A 22,512-nucleotide genomic window follows, 5' to 3' on the forward strand; every position below is an offset into this window, starting at 1 on the left:
CACAGTTCAAACCCATGTTGTTCAAGGGTCAACTGCATAATAGAGTATTATTCAGCTTTAAAAAGAAGCAAATTTTCATACATGCCACACCAAAGATAAAACTTAAAAGTCATTGTGCTAGGGGTAATAAGCCACATACAGAAGAACAAATATTGTTATGACTCCACTTATAGGAGTTGCCTCATATATAGACAGAAGTTCACAGAGACAAAAAGTAGAATGGTGGTTGCCAGGAGGTGAGGGGAGGGGAGGGGAGAATGAGGAGTTACTACTTCATGGGTGCAGGATACCTTTTCTGTTTGGAAGATGATAAAGTTCTGGAAATGGCTAGCGGTGATGACTGTACAACATGAAGGTACTTAATGCCACTAAAATTTACACTTAAAAATGGTTACTACGGTAAACTTTATTTCAGCAATAAATTATTGAATTTAAGTTTTATAATTTCATATGTAAATTGGATTGATTAGAATCAATATTCTGCCAGAATATCAGAAATGCTGGCTAGGTTCCCTGAAGTACACCCCATTATGTATTAAGTGGAAGCAGTGCACATTAGAAAACAACATGGTCTACTACTATAATTTTCACTAAGTAAACTACTAAAAACCAAACTGAAAGAGAAATGGCGTTTTAATTTATTATTCTTGGTGCTTTATAAAGGGAAATGTTTAATCAGACAATGATGAACTTCCAGATACTTGGAATAATTTCAGAAATAAACTTGTATGTCTAATTGCGCTTTTTTAAAAAAAGGTACAATTACAAACTTTGGCAATTACACTATTACAATTACAAACTGCAATTACATTATTTTATGCGCAATGAAAAAAGACCTTTTAATGAGGTAACATACCAAGAACTAACAGAAATGGAGAAATCAAAGGTATTCCAGAACTTGTGTGCATTTTCAAGAAATTAATTGTTTAAAGATAGAACAGAGTCAGGAGGGTGTACACATGGTGGAAAAGATGCTATAATCTGCCATGGGATAAGGAAAGACAAGACTAGGAACTAGACACCATATACTTACCCCTGGAGAAAAGTAGCAGTCAAGGGCCACTAGATTGTCCTTCAGAGTGGCCTATGATACAGCAGCTTTTTAGTCCGTGAGGAAGGAGGAAGACAATATGCAGTAAGATGAATTAACTTTATATATTCCTTAACACTTACCTTCTATATCAGCAGTTGCTATTTTATGCTTAATTTCTTTTTGTGACACCTGTTGAATATTTTCCCTTTGCTGCTTAGTCTGTTGCATAGTATGGGTTTTCCAGAGTTTCCGGAGTTCTTCTACCTCTGCCTCGGAGTCCAGATTTTGTTCCTTTCCTTGTTTTCCTTTGTTGACAGTTTGCTTTTGTTTAAAATCTGCTGCTTCCCCAAAAGATATACTTTCTTTTTCACCCTCTTCCTGATGTAGTGAATTCTCATTAAGAAAATCCTGGTCTGCATTTCCTTTTACACTTGTGCTTTGTTCTTTAGAGCCTGATATCTCTTGAAAATTATCTGTAGCCTGATCTCCTTCCTTAATGGCCTTTTCAAGATTATTTAAATCTGTTTTAAGAGAAGAAGTCCCAACTTCATTTGTAGAATGTCCAGAATCAGATTTTAAGTGATCAGTAGTAGAAGACTCTGATATGGCTGTTAAACATTCTCCACCACTTTGATTGACAGTTTGCACAGATTCTGATGACGCACCAGATGATTTATCTTGTCGAAGCTCATCTGAAGAGACAAGCTCCTCTCGTATAGGAGAGAGTTCCGATTCTGTGAACACATCTTCAGAAAGAGACTCCTCGGTGCTCCTGGGAGCAGTGCTGGCACTATCATTACCTGCATCACGGGTTCTTGAGTCTATTTCATCAGTATTACTTCTTATCATTTTCTTTAAATGGCAGAAATCCCTTCCTGATAACTGATCTATCTCTCTGTTAATAAACAAAATTAAAAGTTATTACTTTTTAAGTTGCAGGGTTTTATTTCCCACAAACTTAACACTCAATTAGTACTAAAAAGGTTTCTCTAAAAGGGATATATCACTTAATAGCATATCAAAATTTGATTTATACTGATAGGCCAAATAATTAAGTCAAGCTTTTGCAATAATCTAAGATCTGGGAAACATCAATGTAAGATTTCCAAATTGAATTCATCTACCTGAAAAGAGGTTGAAGATGTAACTTTTGGGTGAAGCTATAATTCTACACTAAAAATTATTCATTAATGGAATATGGAAAATTAGCTTAGATAAAATTTTGATTAAAATTTTACATGTCTTGATAAAGAAAAAAATACATTGATACTACCCATATGAATACATGAACACTCAGTGCTTATTTATTTACATAGATATTTGTAATCTATTTGAACAGAGATTGCACTAAAATATTAGGCTCAAATGCAAAGCTGAAGACCAACTGGAATAGAACTGAGGCAGTACTTACTGGAATTCGTCAGGCTACCAGAAACCACTCTTAATTCAGAGAAAACTTGTTTATCTAAAGGTTCAGATACATGTGAATGGTTTATATTCTATTAAGACTTCCATATTTAATGGCATTTGTAGATATGAGCACTAATGTTCAAAGTTAGATAGTTTAAGTTCTAGAAGGAGGTAGTATAAACATCTATATAAAGCATGAAATAAAAGTCAGAAATTTAAAATGATGGTTAAAAGCAGTTTGTGACAAATGGAAATTATAGTAGTTCTGAGTGGAGAAACCACGAACATTTGTTTAAGAATAGAAAAAAAAAACCAGGAATGAAAGCTGAAACAAAAATAACTGGCTGTCTCTGGATGGTGAAACTGGATAATACTTTTATTCTTTTTTGATATTTTTCAAATTTCATAGAAGTATGTACAATTTTTATAACTAGAATGGTAAAATGTATTTTTTAAAAAGGTGTTAGTTGAATTACAATTCATTTATCTCTCTCCCTCCCTTATATCTGATTCACCTTAGGAGAAAAAGCACGTGATTTGTGCTATTAAAAATGTAATAGTGTCACCTACTGGTGATCCATTCAAATTGCATATATAGGGTCTTGGAACTTGGCAAAAGGCAAAATTTTGAGAAACTGTATATGAACATTTACTTTAAAAAAAAATTTTTTTAATGTTTATTTATTTTTTAAGACAGAGGCAGAGCATGAACAGGGGAGGGGCAGAGAGAGAGAACAAGACACAGAATTTGAAACAGGCTCCAGGCTCTGAGCTGTCAGCACAGAGTCCGATGCGGGGCTCGAACCCACAAACTGTGAGATCATGACCTGAGGTGAAGTCGGATGCTTACTAAGACCCTTAGGTAAGAGACAAAATTAATAAATGTAAGAGAATCTATGTTTGAATAAAGGCTGTAAAACCTTCACAGTTAATATGCTAAAAGACTAAATATTTATTTCTGTCAATGATGCTGCTCCTGCTTAACACGGTTCCAGAACAATACCTTTGAAATCAACTTCCCAAGCAGAAGATGGAAGAAAATCAATCAAATCTTATAAGTCAGTTTTGCTACACATGACATTACTCTGCAAAACTACTTGTTTTATTTATCTGATTTGCTGCCAAATAATGTTCTTAATTAATTTATAAGGCAAGAACTGAAAAGACACTTCTTTTTGGAGGAATTTTTTAAATGTTTGGACCAAATGTATGGTCTTTCCAGGTGACATTCTAAATTATAAAATAGCGATCTGCAAAAAAGAGGAGCTCTACATCATCCTGGTGGAATACTTACAGATCATTCAGCATAAGAGAATCCCAAAGAATCATAATAAAAATCTCAACCGTGACTGACAATATACGCATTCATATATAGTCTTGTTTTTCTTTTAACCGAATCCTTTACTCCTTTATCTTTGTCTCATCCCTCCACTCACTTCAACAATACTTACTTGCTCAAAGTGACTTTGGATGATGATCTACAAAAATAACTAAAGTAGAGGATATTCTAGGAATTATCTGCACCTCTACAGAGGAGTTTACCAAGCCAAAATACTATCTATTGTATGGAAAGTATAATGGACACTTCTTGAATAAGGGATTTTATTCTACCACAGGTATCCTAACAACTCATGCACTCTGCCTCAGAAACAAAAATAATTTGCTCCTTTCCTAGCTAAGCAGTTCTGTACCACACGAGTTAATTTTAGAACAATGATCCACATCCCTGTGGGCTAATAAAGGAACATATATCTTTGGCTCAGTTAAAGTGAAGCCATTTTTAAATGGTTGACAAAGTATGTATGGAAGAATAGAGGGTATTCTTTTGTTAATTTTCTTCCTTTCTTCTTCTCCTTCCTTTTTTGGTATACTGTCTTCTTCCCCTTTTATTTCTTATTCCTCCTTTTTATCTCTGGTCATTCCTGTGGTCAAGCCCGTCACTTTCAAAGGCTGTGCTGAGTTGCAGTCTTATACCTATGTTATTTGAATCCTACAAATCCCTTGACCAGTATATTCCAAGGTTAACTCTTTCAAGATTAACTGAGGAAGAATGATGCTCATGTGATCTCCCCCATATCCCACACTGGACTCTTCAGGCTCTTGTAAGAAAAATCTGAAAGCTACACTAGTTCACTTGTATTACCTTATATTAGTCACAGAAATAATTTAAAATTCTGTGTCTTTATAAAAAGAGCTGGTAAACACTAAATTACATGAAGTTTATAGGTTACTTTAAACATCCAGTTCTCTGACAAAATATACAAATATAAACCTAAAACAATTCCTAATTGTTTAAGGTGTGTTAAGAATAATCTTTTCAATACTACATATACTTTTTCATTATTGACAAAATGAAAAGCAGTTATAATAAAAAAAAATACTAAAGATATTCGACAAGGGCCAACTATCTAGATGTAATAAAATCACAAAAGAGAATAAATACCAATCTTACATGGGTAAAGATTCCTTTATTTTGCTATCCAAAATTTCTTTGTACATTGCAGCTGACATCACCTCTTCCATTGGACACATGATGCCATATTCCTCACAGCCATTCTCTTGAACCAAAGGGTCAGTTTTATGTGGATCAAACATTATATTATTTGGTGTAACCAGCAGCACACCACTGACTGTGCCCTAAGATGAAAAAAGACAGTAACATTTAATCTTCAAAGCTTAAATTTTCACAAAGTAGTCTAGCTGTTTTTACTAATTTTCTTCTGAAGTTAGGCCTTCTGTTATATATAAAAGTAGTACATTCAAGCACTATGACACTCTCATGAAAACATTTTATACGTTTTACACTAATTTACATTCTGCTTCCTGTGTTGTTCCCTCACTAGAGGTACCAAATATAGTTTCATATACACAATGCAGGTTTAATAAATTATGTGTTGATGATTCAATACAATACAAGGGAAAAATAGCATAATCTCTTTAAAATATTCTTTAAAAAAGTCTCTGTTTCAACTTGCCTCTGTTACTGCCTAGCTATTTGACTTGGGCATGCAAAGTTTCAGTTTCTTCATCTGTAAGAATAGGCATAGTAATCATTTTAATTTAATCACGAAAAACTATGAAATTTCAAATACATTTAATAAATAGCAATATAAATACGAAGAGTCCAACCTCTCAATTTAAAAATGAGCAAATTAAAATCCATAGGAAGCCGATCCCACTAATATTAGCTAATACTTATTGAAAGCTCTGTATGTATCACGCTTTATATAAATCATTGTCTATTTGACCTTCACAATCATAGCTATGAGATGATTATACTGATGGGAAAATTAAGGTTGTTGAGAGGCTAGACAACTTATCCTAAGTAATAAATAACATGGCTAACTGAAAAGCAGAGGAATCAAGATTAAAAATCCAGGCAGTCTGTGCTTTTTACTAAAATCCTTCCACATTCGAGTATAAACTACAGTCACTCCAAATGTGCTAAATATTCCTTAATCCCATTTTAACTCCTATCTATTACCATATTCCGTAAGTATAAAAGTGTAAAGCCAGACAGAATTCTAAAAATAAACTAAGTAGTTACTTCAAAGTTGTCTTATCTTTTCTTCTGAAGCTATTAAGGAGAAGAAAAACTCAAATCCCGCTTGATTGGTATCATATCATCCTTCAAAGTCCATATTCAGCTCTGGCTTACCTTTTTACCTTTTACCTGGCTTAACTTTAAAAACATAAAACTTAAGTTATGACAGACACTACCATTAAAAATGATCAAGTAAAAGACTAAAAGCAGAAAACTCTACCTAAAATGGTCAACCAACTGTAAGTGGAAAAAAGTCATTGCGGATGGTTCAAGATAATAAAACATACTTATTATTTGTAGTAGCTACATGCAATATTGGAAAGAAGCCTATGTGTTTGCAGGCATTTTGGTGGGTTTTGGTGGCAAAAAAAGAATCGATCTAAAACTCTAAACAGCATTTGTTTTAGTTCAGACCAGGGACCACCTAAGTAGGGAGTAACTTTATATAATCCATGGCCTAATCATATTTTGAACGGTATTTTAAATAGATTCATATATATCAGTCTATATTCCTGGATCATACGCCAACAGAAGTCAAAGAGTAATGGTAAAGTATGTTGTAATTTACATTGCCACAGATAACCTACGCAATAGATAATAAAGAGTATATACAATGTAAAAATCTTAAAGATTTCCGATCTTCTATCTTCCTTACTCTATCTTGCCCTGTATAAACTTGTTATTTGAGAAGTAAAATCAAGATCAGTTAGAATTAAGGAAAGCAAACACCAAGTTTTTGGAAAAACATCAGGTCATCCTTGATTTCATAAATTTCAAGTAAGCATTAGTTTTAAATAATGGCATAATATCAGGTTCACTGGCATAACATTACACACTATCTTTCACTTTGATTATGCTTTAATTCAGTATACCTATTAATTCTAGAATACTGCTACTCTTAGTAGTATAACTACAGAAATCATGTGTAAAGCCTCTCAAAAACTATGCTTCTACTTCTTGGATTAGAAGAGGCTTAAAGCCCTGCCTCTTAACACTAGACTGATCAACCTGGTAATGTGAATTCCCAGGAATTCACCCTTATTTGCTGCTATTGAAGGATGTGCTAACATATTCTTCAAGCTTCTCTTCCTCGGACTCTAGGTGGGACTCTGAGTATTGTGTCAGATGTTACTCCCCCAAATCAAGAGTTGGCCATGAGAAACACTACTTCAACATAAAATTCACAAAAACCTTTTGAGAAAGTAACTGCTCAAATTCATCTAACCCAAGACCAAGTTTGAAATTATATTCAAACTCATCTAACCCAAGACCAAGTTTGAAATCTTACTGAAATTCATCTAACCCAAGATCAAGTTTGAAATCATAAACTCATAGTTAAGCATTCCCCCTTCATTCTTTTTAATACTGTTTCATAAATCTGGATATATTATCAGGAGCAAGAACATGTTACAGTCAGAGGTTTCAAATTAAAATATCTTCTTAATCCACATGACCTTCAGAAATTTTAATCACAGATTTCTCTTTAGTATTAACAACTGTCAATCCTTTATGTGCAATTACCAGACTAATCTTCCATGGAGAAAATAAAGTCTGTCTGTAAAAGTTACCACTTACACTATAATATTTCTGTATATACTAGAAGATAAAAAACTATGATGTGGGAAACCATCCCAGCAGACTAAACGCTTGTACCCATCTTTTTTTTCAGTCTTAAGTCCACTCTAATTTAACTATTATAATTATTGTTGATAAATTTCCACAATTTTTACATAAATAACCTTTACTACAGTAAACCTATAGGAAGAGCCAGCCTCCAGCAAGTGATTAGGTTCCAAGAACACCAGGCTGCAGGTTGTTCCTAACTCTGACAATGACTTTATCTTTGCTTTGATACTTGAATAAAAATGTTATTCAAATACTTACAGCTGAAATTCTGCTTCTAGTCAAGAACTAATTCTGCCTAAAACTACTAAAACCACACACACACACACACACACACACACACACACACACACACACACACTACATGAAAGGACTATGTGCAGCTACTAGAATGCTGGGGAGTGCCATGTGAATAAGGGAAAACAAATAAGGATGAACTCTACAAATGCCGCAGCATACTGACTGGAGAGTTTCCAGGCCAGAGGCAGAGAAAGGAGAGATGAGCCCTTCCCATTGAGAATGCTTTGAAGGTCCACAGAAGGTCTTCTTTCAAGTTTCTAGCTGAGCACTGAATGCTACCTATGTATATGGCAACTATCCCAGGATGAGAAAAGAAGCAACATTCAAAAGAAGCAGAGGAAACAATTCACAGAGACAACAGAGAAAGGTACAGTTTGTGTTCTTAATAACCACAGCAAAAAAACATGTAATTTACAGGGCCCCAGAAAACTCAGAAGGGAATTGTCTCAGTAAAGGGTAAAACTAGCTATAGTTGCTTTGGTTCTGCCCAACAAACTTAAAACAAATCATGATATGATCAAGCTGTTTCCAAAAGACAACTGAGTCACCGAAAACAGCACAAAAATAGGTAGAGAAATATAAAAATATCTGGCACCCAAGAAGATAAAATTTATATCTGATATCCAGTTAAAAATTACTAGGCATGTAAACAAAAAGAAAAAAGTGACTCATCACAATGAGAAAAGTCAATTAACAGAAACAAATCCAGAAGTGAGAGAGAAAACAATTCACAGAAAGACATTAAAATAACTATTATAACTATATTCCATATATTCAAGAATAAATAAGGTAGATTGTGCATGGTAGTTATGGAGAAGGAAGATAGGAGAGCCAGTTTGAACTTACAGAGATGAAAAATATGCTCAAAAGAATTAAAAGCAAACTAGACATGGCAGAAAAAACATTAAGTGAACTTAAAGGTATAGCAATTAAAACTGTTCAAAAAAATAGAGAAAAAGGAAAAAGAACAGAGTATCAGTGAGCTATGAGACATAACATCAAACAGCCTAAAATATGCATAATTGGAATTCCCAAAGAAGAGGAGCGGATGGAGAAAAAAAAATTGAATATGGTCCCATATTTTCCAAATCTGATGGAAACTATAAATGCACAGATTCAAGAAGCTGAATGAATCCTCAGCAAAACAAATAGAAAAATACGCCAAGGCACACCATAAACCAATTGCTCAAAATCAGTGATGAAGAGACTATTTTATTTAAAAGATTTTTTAATGTTTATTTATTTTTGAGAGAGAGACAGAGTGCGAGTGGGGGAGGGCAGAGAGAGAGGGAGACACAGAATCTGAAGCAGGCTCTAGGCTCTGAGCTCCAATCTGTCAGCACAGAGCCTGAGGCGGGGCTTGAACTCACCAACAGTGAGATCATGACCCGAACCAAAGTCGGATGCTTAACAGACTGAGCCACCCAGGCGCCCTTGAAGAGACTATTTTAAATGCAACCAAAGAAAATTATCTATGTTGTACACAACACCAAATATAAAAATTGTGTTAGAGTTCTCTTCAGAAATAGTGCAAGACAGAAAACAGGAGGTCTGAAAGAAACATCTTTAAAGTTCTGAGAGAAAAAGAAAACCATGTGTGGCTTCTAAAGCTAATAACATACTATAGTTACTTTCTAAGTAATATCTGGAGTTTATTCTCCAATTCTGTTATTTTACTATACTCCCTCTGCACACTAGAAGTTCTTTGCATACAAAAGCAGCAAGGTGTGGCAGATGAAACATTCACACTGGGTTTGAATTCAGGCCATGACAGAGAAACCTTACCTTGGACTTTAACCTTTCCTGAAAGTTTGTTTGTTTGTTTTTTTCCTGTGAAGAATGAATAGAACCACCTATTTCATAGGATTATTTTGAGTTGAGGAAATAACTAAAACATCTCATATACTTTCTGGCATACAGTAAGTGTTGAATAAACAGTAGTTATCTTCTTTTTGTGTGCTATACCAAGTTTGCAAGAGTTATAACTCCAAACAGTGCCCAGAAATGGTCATTTTATATCAGCTTTTTGAAATATTCTATCAATAGCAAATTAGGGGTAATTTACTACAGTAAATTTATATCCCATTGCCTTTAACAACTGCAAAAGACCACTAGATTCTAAGTTAGTTATAAGCAAAGTCCATACAAAGTATTTCCACCAGTATCTTTTTAAAATATTCAAGCAGTTGATGTCAATAATTTAAAATGTAAATGTCAAATCGTGATATTTCAGTAATAAAGCATGATTAAAAATTCTTACCTTGCCACTGGTAATATATTTGCAATTAATTTTAAGAAATTTCTCAGTAAATGCTTCTTCCTCCTCAGAAGTTGAAGATACAACTCGTGCAGGTCGAATACCAGTAAGAGTAGATAAGGGAGTTGCTTCTTTTGGGTGGACTACATCAGGATTCTTTAAAAAAATAAATAAAGGCACTTCAGAGAACTAAATACAAATTAGCACATTATTAAAGCCAAATGAATAGCTTTCCCTAATTCTCATCACATTTTGAAGGTTAGCTCAAAATATTCTCATTTAAAAAAAATATACAGGAAAGAACAGCACTGTTTTCACATTCAGTAAAGGTTTCTCACAGCTTAAACTTACATTTTCAATGATTTCTTAATGGGTTATATATTTATGAATCATCTGGAAAATGTAGGAAAACTACATCTCTTGTACCTTCATACCACACACACACACACGCATGCACACATTCAGTTGTTCCTGAGACCATTTAATATATCCCTCAGGTGTTGGAGCAGAGAAAAAATGGGAGTGCTTGTCTGTGATACATAGGAACTCAGCCAAAACCATTCACTGGAAGAGCCTTTTAAAATCTTAAGCTACAAAGAGTTTATCAATGCCATTCTACAAGGTATTAGTATTATAAAGTAATATTAAGTAATTAGATCACAGATTCTTAACTCTTTTAGTGCCACGGACCATTCTCATAGTGAAGCCTACCTAAGGGCCTTCTTTTCAGAATGTTTTTTTCAATGCTTAAAATATAGGACTACAAAGAAAAACAATTATATTGAAACACAATTATCAAAACATTTTTAAGACTGGATATATATTTTTAAAATAATAGTTATGTATACATAATTGATACATAAATGCTTCCTTATTAAACATGAAATAATAAAACCTAGTGTCGACGCTGATAATTACAATTTTGAACTAGATGGCTATAAACAATATTTCCAATATCTATAACACTAAAGTGATTTGAAAATATCTGTGAATTGTATTGGGGACACAGGCATGCACAGTGCTACCCTACAGTTTGCTACTTATAGTCTTAATTTAAAAAATATATTTCAGTTAAAATTGTCTATATCCAAGTTCAGAGACTCCTTAGAACTCATGGTTCCTCCCAAAGTTCAACACTGTGTACAATGTAGGAAGGCTAGACAAATGTTCTTTATTCTTTGTTTTAAATACCTCCAGAGGCACTTTACACTTCCTGAATTAACGCACAGTGTCTTGTAGAACAGTTTTCATAGCAGCAAGGTTCTTCAGAAGTTTGGGCTAAAATTAGGCACTTTGTAACTAATACCCAATAGGTTTGACTTGGCCTTTTGAAAAAATAGCCTCCTCTTCAATCTCAAAGACTCTGAAATACTTGAAAAGCACTCTCAAATTTTAACATTACTCTTTCCGTTTCAATAAATGGATTTAACTCCTTAAGTCTATATGAGGATAAAATTTTAGATTCCCTTTTTGAATTTCGTATCTCTCTCCTAATATGCTGGGGTGAAATCTCTACCATTTGGACAGATACTCGACATACATTTTTTGAAGGAAGATCAGTACAGAATGCTGCAAAATAACTATATTTAATATGTTATGATTACATTTTTGAAAACCTAAAATAGAATTAGATTTTAACAGCTGCATAACACTATTCAGTCATTAATATCCATTGACAAAGTTCTCAATCTTTTTATTTTGTGATACAAACTAATCAAATTTACACTCATTGAAAAAGGGATATTAGTAATAATATTAGATAGTTATGATTATTTGTTACATTTAATGGCTATATGAGCCATTTAATCTTCAAATCATTGATATGGGTATATACTATTACCTTAATTTTAAAGGAAACTTATGGTTAACCAAGTTCAGTAACTTTCCCAATAAGTAAGATGAAGCTAATATGTAAACCCAACTTGTCAACACATGAACTAGTAAGCTTAACTGCAATACTACACACCTTCCCTTTCAAATATTCTTCTGAACAACTGATACATGTGCACCGGGGGAAAAAAGCCAATTCCAGAGCCATTGGAAAGCCCCTTGCAGGCTGGCACAAACTATCAACAAATTTATGGTTGTTCAGTAACTGCCAAATCCAGCTGACAACATTACCTACTATGTAACCATATCATTCACAAAAACTATAATCAAGAAACACTGTCAAATGCTTTCCTTATATGAAGATACATCTCATTGAATATAATCTGTTAGGTTCCCTCAAAGTCTCAAATTCTGTATCTATAGCAATCCCGATTTGTCAATGCAATCCTATTAAAAAGAATATACAGATTGGCTTAGTAAATGTTCAAAGTATAGCACATAAGAGTACATTTCTTTTTTTAAAAAAAAAGCAACATTCAGAGGAATTGTAATTAGATCTCATAATAACTTACATACATGTACATTACCTAAATGATCAGTATCTCTATGCAGCTGGTTTTGACTGGTATTTACAGATTCTGATTCTTAATGCAGTGAGTTGGAAGCTCATCAGGGCTTTGTGAAGTTTCTTTGTGCAATTCTGTTTTAGCCACTAGGGATAGAAAGGTCCTTAAAAGTACAGAGTATAAACATCTATCTACTGAGCCTCAATTATTGCCCCAAATATTCAAATGTGCAAAAAGCCAAGCATTGCTAGACCAAGTGAACCGAAAAGGTTGACTTATGGTCATCTTTTTTTGTACAATATGATTAAATATTACACATTTTGATATTCCAGCTATAAAGTGGTAATAAAGAATATGAGCTCTGGATCAGACTACTTGGTTTGGAATCCTAACTCAGCTACTAGCTAACCGAAGGACCTTAGACACAAATTACTTAACATCTTTCCCTCAGTTTCCTTATATGTAAGATAAACACTGTTATTGGTCAGGTACCAGAAGAAGCTGGTGGCATATCAACTTGAGTTAATTTAGAGAGTTTAAAAATGGAACTATTTACAAAAGTATTATGCAGCGTATATGAACAACAGAGGCTTCCTTATCATCCATAGGCCTAAAAAGGTTAAGGGGAGAAACAGATACCTACAGAGGGATCTGTGGAAAGGGTTGTCTGATGAGATGAGAGGTTGGAGAATGCAGCCACTCTGAAGTGACCTTGTAGGGAGGGAGCTAGGAGAATGAATATGCCCCTTTCTCGCTCCTTTCGTCTTATCTTCTGCCAATGTTCTCGAAAAACCAAAACCAGGAAAAGCAGGTCTAGGGAGCCTGCTGATATAGTCTAAAGCCCAAAAGAGGATAGAAAAGGATGCAGAATTGGTCCAGAAGAAAAAAACAAAAAAACAAAAAAACCAGCCAGGCCAAGTTGAGGTTGGGAATAAATGACAATACTTACTGACACACGGTAAATTTTAGCTATTTATTTTTTATTTACACTTAACATTGGTTCCACCTCTTTCCATGTTTCTTCACCAATATGTGAAGAAAAAAAAATGTGAGAAAATTGTTTGACCCTGGAAATTCTCAAAGATAATATTTTTATGTGATAATTATTTAAAAAACCCACTGAGATCCTTTATACTAACAAAGCCAGGAACCTATCATTTTAGCTTCATTCATAAGCCACTAAGCAGCTGAACATTCAGAAAGCTACAGGTGATTATTAGAAATATAAACTCTGACAATTTCTGGGAAAAACATGTGACAATAATACTAAATGAGTTGTATCTAATAAAACGTAAGATCCTTGCTTCTAAGGGACTTAGAATGGCAGACATAAATCCAATGATTATAATACAGAGCTATAAATACTTGAAATATATAGAAAGTTACATAGGAATATTATCTTGGGAGTCTAGCAATTAACATATCTCTAGGTAAAAAAATACAGTTTATGAAATTGCCGTTCAAAATAATTATTTCTAACTATTGCCTATAATCAATAGGGAAAACTTCAAGAACTCAATGTTTCTTAACTCCTTCCGGGATCCATCCTAGAGAGAAAGAACTTATTCATTATGACCAGTTATATTAGAGGATACTTTCTGGGCATCTTTGACAGCAGTTGAGTCACTACAGATTAAAAGGTCATTCATATGCCTTTTTATTCTCTCCCTCTATTTCACTAGCATGGCAAAAGTGAGGAAGAGAGCATTTCACACAGGAGAAGGCCTGGCCTTGTTGCTCCCTTGAGTTTCAGCATTCTCTTCTTTCTGATCTTGTGCCTTTCAAGAAAGTCAGTTGGTAGGAAGATTCAGGTTAAGGATGAGGGACAGAAAAGGACCCCATAGACTTTTCGTCAGGCACGATGCTACAGTTGTTTCCACAATTTCGCTTTAGGCTTTGAAAAAGAAGGTAAATTAACCTAACGCTACATCTCCTTTGTTGCTGCACTCCTTGTGAGTACAGCTCTTTGTAAGTCTTATGGGAAAATAGCATGGCTATGTTCAAAAACATATTCTTAGATCATTTAGTACAGCAATACCTACTCATTAGAACCTGACTTCCACATTCATCAACAGTGAAAAATAGAATATATTCCTTTCATGTGACTGCATTCTAAAGTACAGTGCTGTCATATTTATATAAATAAGATATCCAACAAATACATATTTGAAAATGACCCCACTTCTCTCTCTCTCTCACACACACACACACACACACAGTCCCTGGGCAAGGTATTCCAAGAAAGAAGTGCAACTAGTTTAACAACAGAGGTTAGAAACCAATGTCTAATAATTTGTAGGCAAATTAACATTAATAATTTGTATTTTCTTACTCATAGGTCATTTGGTATCTTAAACTGTGAGTGCAAACTGGGCAGAGAAAAAAAGGATGTCTCCTAAAGCAGGCAAGGCAACACCAAAAAATCTCCCACAGGAATTTAGGCATTTAATATACGAATAGTCTTTTATACATAACCATAATCTTTAAGCCATCATGAAAATGGGAAGTCGTGATTAGTATGAATTTACAAAAAAAGGCACAAAAATATAATTCCTTTCAGAGAGATTTTAATCAAAATTATTAAATACCATTTGGTCCTTTAAAATTCATTTGTAAAATGTAACTTATATAGAACATTCCTTGAAAAGGCTAGGTAAATCAATCCACTATTAATTGCTAAGAATACTTAGAAGAATGATTAAATGACAAATTATTTAAATTTTTTTTAACATTTATTCATTTTTGAGACACAGAGAGAGACACAGCATGATTAGGGGAGGGGCAGAGAGAGAGAGAGTGGGAGACACAGAATCTGAAGCAGGCTCCAGGTCTGAGCTGTCAGCACAGAGCCACTCACGATGCGAGTTCATGACCTGAGCTGAAGTTGGGACGCCCAACCGACTGAGCCACCTAGGCACCCCAAGATGATAAATTATTTAAAACTGTTTATTTTTTAGAGAGTGCACATGTGTCGGTGAGAGACAAAGAGAGAGTGAGAGAGAGAATCCTGAGTAGGCTCTGTGCTCACAGAGCCTGCTTTGGATGTGGGGCTCAATCTCACGAACCGTGAGAAATCAAGAGTCAGATGCTTAACTGACGGAACCACACAGCTGCCCTGATAAATTATTTTTTAAAAGGCAGTGTGTCAAAAATAAACTGAAGTGTTCTAGGTAAATAAAAACAGTGACAGAAAACTGAAATAAAAATTAATTGGGCATGGACTTCCTATCATGAAATTGTCATGTATGTCAGGTAAAACTCCTTCTTTAAATTATTATATGGCATTTATAAGAGAGAGTTGATGAATATCTTTGGACTACTACCAATAAAAACAGTGAGATAATTTAAGCTGTTTGGTTTAATAAGAACGTTCCCTTTAAAACGTGTTATGTAACAAAAAACAAAACAAAACAAAAAAACAACTGTTATGTAACAGAATAAAAAGGTAAACTTTAGTTTTAACCATAGTCAAAGTAGAATAAAAAACAATGAAGATATATATACACACACACACACACACACACACACACACACACACACACACACAGTGAGATTTCTTCATAGTTATCTTTGAAAAGTACGGACACTTACAGCGGCCTTATCAAATTCAGCCTCGGAAGATGTTGGTGACAGAGGACTTATGGGACTTAGAGATGGAGAGCTCTCAACACTGGAGACATATTCAGGATCAGGAACATATAAAACCTGCAAGAAAATATTCAAATGAAGATTCACTCAAACTGAAATATTAACAATTGAATGGTGTTCTATAGGCAAGTACCATTAACGACCTTCACCAATAAACAGAAAATAAAAACATTCAGATTTAAAGAATATTTATTACAATAATTCTAACAACACAAAAAAAGACATTTATATTCTATTTAGACAAGTTTGATAATAAACAGTGTCAAAGACAGGGTAGGGAAACAATTAATTATCATATACTATGCGTGTTCCTCTTATAGGACAATTTGGTAACAGCTAACAAAATTTAAAATGCATGTATCATTTAACTCATCAATTTTACTTCTAGGACTTTACAGAAACTCCTGCATATATAAAAAAGAGCGAGATGTACAACAGTGTTCTCTACATCAATGTTTATAACAACAAAAGAGCTGAAACGGTGTAAAGTTACTGTATCTTGTTAATATGTCAATATAGTGCAACACTACCTACACATGAAAAAGTCTGAGGTGAAGCCACACTTAAATATTTTCTAAGAATCAAAGTTAAATTAAGACAAAAAGAAAAAAAGAGACAGAAAGGCTTCTGGAAGAGTATACAAACTGTAAATGTGGTTGCTTCTAGAAAAGGAAACTAGAAGTCGAAGATGGGATAACTTACCTTTAAAAATTTTTGAGTTTTTATCATGTACATGCTATTGCTTTGAGTATTTTAGTAAGATAATTCACAATTATTTTCAATCTGTATTAAAAAAATTAATATGCATACAAATGACAATTTTTTCTTCTAGAGCCAATATGATTTGTTCAAAACATGCATAAAATTATTCCTAAAATTTCCATATTATTAACTATACTTCAATGGATAATTTCTGTCTTACTACTTAATGCTTCTAAGTACCAATCATTAAAAAAAAGATACCTGTCCAGTAACAACTGCTCGGGAGAATAACTTATTTAATTGAACAAGTTCGTTGGGCGTTGTATCAAATTTCAGGGCTATACTATTCAAAGAATCCCTTGATTCAACCTGTTTAAAAGAAAAAATAAATTATTTGAATCTGTTAAAACAGAAAAGCTACAACCTGATGTTTAATACCATTAATATGTCTGTGGACCAAACTCACATTTGATTAACAAGTGGTATTTTCCATCTTTAGATATAGGATAACTTGAGAAATTTTGTGTTTTGTTAGCAGATGGTCTCAACCTATTACGATACAGTGTGTATGCTTTATCATAGTATATCATAATTATATGTGGGCCTCTACTGCAAGTAATTTCAAAATACACACTATAATTTACAAAACACAAATGATTTTTATTTCACAAAGGCTTTAAAAATGTACTATTCCTTTAAATAGTTTCTAACACATATGGAACCTAGAAACATACAAATTTTATTTTAGCCAAGAATGTTTGTATTAAACTGAAAATATTATACCTTTATGTTTATATTCTGCCATTTAAATATGCAAATTAGATAATATTTGAACCAAAATTTAGCAATCTACTTCTAAATCATTAGTATATTTCAATGCTTGTATTTACAGAAATCTTAAGTCATGGGATTTTGCCAATTATCCTGAAAGAAAAAGTCATTTGATCAGTCAGTATATGCCTTTGGAGTCCTCTATACATAAGGCATTATAAGAGCTCTATAGGATAAAATTAAGCGTAACTAAGTGGTATTAGTGCACAAGGGATTTACAACATAGTTGAAAAATAAGAAAGACAAAAAAGGTTGCAAGAAAGATGAAGAGCAATTTAAATGAAACAAATATAACAGAAGTTCCGAGTATAGATAGTGCAACACATTTGCTACAAATTGTCCAAGGAAGACTTTATTAAAAAGATTTAAAAGCTAGATTTTGAAGAAGGAATAGGAATTTGAGAAGTAGAGAGAAGGAAAGAACACTCAAAGCGAAGAGAACAGGACTGACAAGGTTAGGAGACAGAAAAGTACAAAACACTTTTGTGAGATACTATTTCTTCCCCCTAAACCACCCAGAGTACACTATTGAGTTTAAGATTTTAGGAAGGAGAGTTACTAGAGTTAATTCTAAAAAAGGATGAGATTGAAAGAGCATTTAGAATTAGGCTGTAGAAAACTTTGAAAGTTAGGAAAAGTAGCTAGGTATATAATGTAAAAAAAATAGCACGTATTTTTTTCTTTAATGGTTATATAAAACCAAATCTGTGACAAATACATTGGATAATAAACTAGTTCTGCTTCCTTCTGTGCAAACGTTCTCATCTATGTAATGAGATGACCTATCACTTAACCTATTGAGATGATATAGGCAGGTCTCTGTAAACAAATTATATTTTGCAGTAACATCTGTAAGTTTACAAAGTACTTTCATATAATCACATTTTATCCATACAATGATCCTTTTAGATGGGATGATGGACGTAATAAAAATCATCAATAATTATAAAGCGAAGAAGCTACATGGCCTGAGTAGCAACAGGTCTAGGACTAATGAGATAAGAGAAGAAAAACCAATTTAACGCTGCAGTAAATGAGGTGAAAGTAATAAATGTAAAGGAGGAGATTAAGGTTTATAAGGTTTCCAACTAAGACTCACGAAAGCGCTCATGGATTGAATGAGGTTGCAATGGTGGTGGTGGTGGTAGCAGCAGTAGCAGGTCAGGGGAGCGAATGGTAATAAGCAATTGATGTTGAATCCCAAAATTCCAACCTGGACGAATAACAAACTGAAGGGAAATGGAAACAAGAAAATGGAGCATTGGGCAAGGATGGAGAAATTGGTGAGAGGTTTCCTACAGTGCGGTAAGTATAAAGTGACGGTGGGAAATACATGCATGTAGAAAGGCAGGAATAGAAAAAATTTGGGTTCTCACTCCACACAGTTTTAAATTCCTTAAGATCTCCAGGTAATGGAATCTGTAAGTGGAAAAGTGAAAAGAAACATGGGACCACTTACATTTGGAATCAAGAAGAGCAGAAACAGCCAGTAAGAGATGGAAGGTACAGTCAAAATAACAGCAAGAATACCAGGGCAATGAAGCACGATGAAAACAAAATGTAGTGCAATTAGTTTCAAGCACAGAGAAAAAAAAAAAAGGGAGATATAATAATAAAAAAAAAAAAGATGGGTGACCATCTTTCAGAATTATGAATGGCATACTCCTTAGACTGAAGACACACACTGAAGTAAAAATATGTCTGAATCTAGACTTATCACAGTGGCACTGCAGAACTGTAATGAAAAAAAGGAAACTCCAGAAACAATCTTAAAACAAGACGACTGCCTAAAAATGAATAAAAAGGCAACAGAGGGACATAGGACACTGGATTACAATATGGAAAGTGTTGTGTGAGAAAAGAACTCTCAGCCTGATAATTAACAGACTGGTGAACTCCCAGGAATGAGGGTGCAGTGAAGACTTTCAGACATTGTCTAATTATCCATTCCCAGATCCTCACTGAAAATAACTTAAAACGGAGGAAAATAGGGGCGCCTGGGTGGCTCAGTCGGCTGGGCGTCTGACTTCAGCTCAGGTCATGATCTTGCAGTCCGTGAGTTCAAGCCCCGCGTCGTTCAAGGTCATGATCTTGCAGTCCGTGAGTTCAAGCCTGTTTCAGATTCTGTGTCTCCCTCTCTCTCTGCCCCTCCCCTGTTCATGCTCTGTCTCTGTCTCAAAAATAAATAAATGCTAAAAAAAATTAAAAAAAAAAAAAAAGGAGGAAAATAAAATCAGAAGGAACAATGGGCAAAAAGCAACAAAGAAAAGGCCAGAGTTTGATAATTAGAAAATTATTAGTGACCTTGGAAAAGGCTCTTTCATGATAAAGGTATACAAATATTAATTTAACTAGGAATAAAATGATAATGTATAGCATTTTCACGGTCTACTTTGGATTCCTACTTAAAGTGATTTCACAATGAAAAACAGTATGTACGTGTGTATATGCAAATATATACACACATATACATATGCATGATTTTAATTTTAAAGCTACGATGCAATGATTAATATATAATACATTTAGGTGGTTTAAAATGTATTTAAGCTATATCATAAATATTTCAGAACAAATTTTGAGAGTACATATTAAAAGTTTTATTTTAAGAGAAATATAGGGAGAAATATATTTTCCTAAATATAAAAATCATGTCATATATTTTATATAAAGATGCTATATGAAAATTTTATAAAACTATAACAAGAATAGAATATAAGATAATAAAATCTTAGTTTTAGAAATACATTTCTTTCTTCTAGGATATGGCATAGGGAATAAACAAAGAACTTAAAAAACAAGGGGAAAAAGTCTAAACAAAGACCTGCAAAAGGATGTTTTATAACTTTTCTGGTTAATACTTGATTATTTCCAAAAGGTCACATATAATGTTAAGACAAAATATAATTTCAAGTTTCAATTAACCTCCCCCCACAAAATAATGGTTCTTAAGTTAAATTTAACTTTGCTACAGATAACACAAGTTTTATTGAATTACAAGAAAAGAATGGTAAACTCCTAAAATTAAAAACAAACTAAACTTTCACAATTCTTCACAATCACACAATTACATGTATAGATAACATCGTATGTCTCATGCCTATAATCTTATGCCTGAATAAACACTAACAAATACATCAAATTACATAACCCATTATTTTACTATTTGAACTTATTTTCTCCATTTCTCAATCATGCAGAGAAGGTACAAGCACACTGAAGTTTATAATATGCTTTAAGAAGAGATTCTTTCAATGGTAAAAGTACTTCTACCCTAAATACCTGGTTCTCAACTTTTTAAAAATACTTAAAGTCTCAAATCATCAATTATGCAATATATAGAAATAAAGTGTAACTCTAAGTTTTTGATAATTTCTCCAGTTTTAAGGATTCATGGAAAATATTAAGATTCGAACCAAGACTGGAAGGTTTCATGATGATGCAAATACAGAAATTGTTTAAAATTTCTACTTTCTTAATACAGTTATAACATATTAGAAAAACACAAACAGTAACACAAAATTAAGGTCAGCTAAAATAATTGGCTTATAACATTATTAACATTAGCTAAATAAACAACATTTATACACAAGCCAATGAGCATTACACCACAGACTAAAGTTGATTTCTCACTTCAGTTTTCCTTGGTAACCAGAAATGTAAAAAGCTGACTGCAGGGAGATTTTGAAGGTCATTTTAAGAACACAGAAACAAGTTCCATTTCAAAGCTAAAGAAACTTAGCTATAAATCAGTGCAAATAATCATCACGTGAGAGGTTATTCTGGAAGATAAATACCAACTTATCTTTTAAGTATTCTATCTGCCCTTTTCATTATCATTAACACTGTTGGGAATATAATGAAGATCACATTTCTCAAAGAGTAAATATTTTCCTAAAGGCCTAATCTAATAAAAATTATTAGAACACAGGACCTTTGATTCCCTGTAAATTACCATCAACACTAAATTAAATTTGCTGGAATAACTGTCTTTCATCACACTTAATAAAATTTCTCTTTAAGGAAAAAAAACCCCTAAAATACAATTAAGATCTTAAACATTATTATTAATAAAAGTTATTAAAACACGATTTTTGAAATAAGGCAATTTAACAACTTTTATCTTATTTATTACAGTATAAACAAAGAATGTCTTAGGTAACACTCTTACAAAGACAAATCAGCTTTTTTAAAAAAGTAACTTACAGTATACTCAATAGTTCCTTTAGGTTTCTGAAAAGACATTCGTCTCCCATCTTTCTTGTCTAAGGTCTTCTTTTGGCCAGTGTCTGAAAAAAAAATGAGGTAAAATTCCTATTAAATTCATTTTCCAGGGGCGCCTGGGTGGCTCAGTCAGTTGAGCGTCCAACTTCAGCTCAGGTCATGATCTCGCAGTCCATTAGTTCGAGCCCTGCACTGGGCTCTGTGCTGACAGCTCAGAGCCTGGAACCTGCTTCATTCAGATTCTGTGTCTCCTTCTCTCTCTGCACCTCCCTTGCTCACACTCTTGTCTCTCTCTCTCAAAAATAAATAAACATTAAAAATAAATAAATAAATTCATTTTCCTTTCAGAGTAATGTCAAGGACTGCTAACTAGAGCTCAGTGGGCAGTTATCTATTAGACTAACTACTAATACAGCTTGCTCCCTGGGATTCTCTGCTCTAAAATGCAACCAACTGTCAAAAAAGAAAATGTATTCCTCCTTGCTTGCTTTAGGAGCCGACCAGTATGAGACACTATAATAACTGGAAGTCAATTCAAAACATA

The 22,512-nt window shown here is 33.5% G+C and overlaps 1 protein-coding gene across 15 annotated transcripts in view; it reads right to left on the minus strand.

Moving 5' to 3' along the window:
- The window catches only part of OXR1 (oxidation resistance 1), a 456,115-nt gene that overhangs the window by 35,646 nt on the left and 397,957 nt on the right, over positions 1 to 22,512 (minus strand). For all 15 annotated transcript variants that reach the window (XM_045453914.1, XM_045453909.1, XM_045453915.1 and 12 more), the window contains 6 exons: positions 21,951 to 22,033; positions 17,175 to 17,282; positions 16,155 to 16,268; positions 10,171 to 10,323; positions 4,896 to 5,080; positions 1,174 to 1,928 (listed from right to left, as the gene is read on the minus strand). In XM_045453914.1, coding sequence (XP_045309870.1) covers positions 1,174 to 1,928; positions 4,896 to 5,080; positions 10,171 to 10,323; positions 16,155 to 16,268; positions 17,175 to 17,282; positions 21,951 to 22,033 — 1,398 coding nt within the window. The remainder of the gene's footprint in view (positions 1 to 1,173; positions 1,929 to 4,895; positions 5,081 to 10,170; positions 10,324 to 16,154; positions 16,269 to 17,174; positions 17,283 to 21,950; positions 22,034 to 22,512) is intronic.

Source organism: Leopardus geoffroyi, chromosome C3 (assembly GCF_018350155.1).
Source record: "Leopardus geoffroyi isolate Oge1 chromosome C3, O.geoffroyi_Oge1_pat1.0, whole genome shotgun sequence".
Lineage (NCBI taxonomy): Eukaryota > Metazoa > Chordata > Mammalia > Carnivora > Felidae > Leopardus > Leopardus geoffroyi.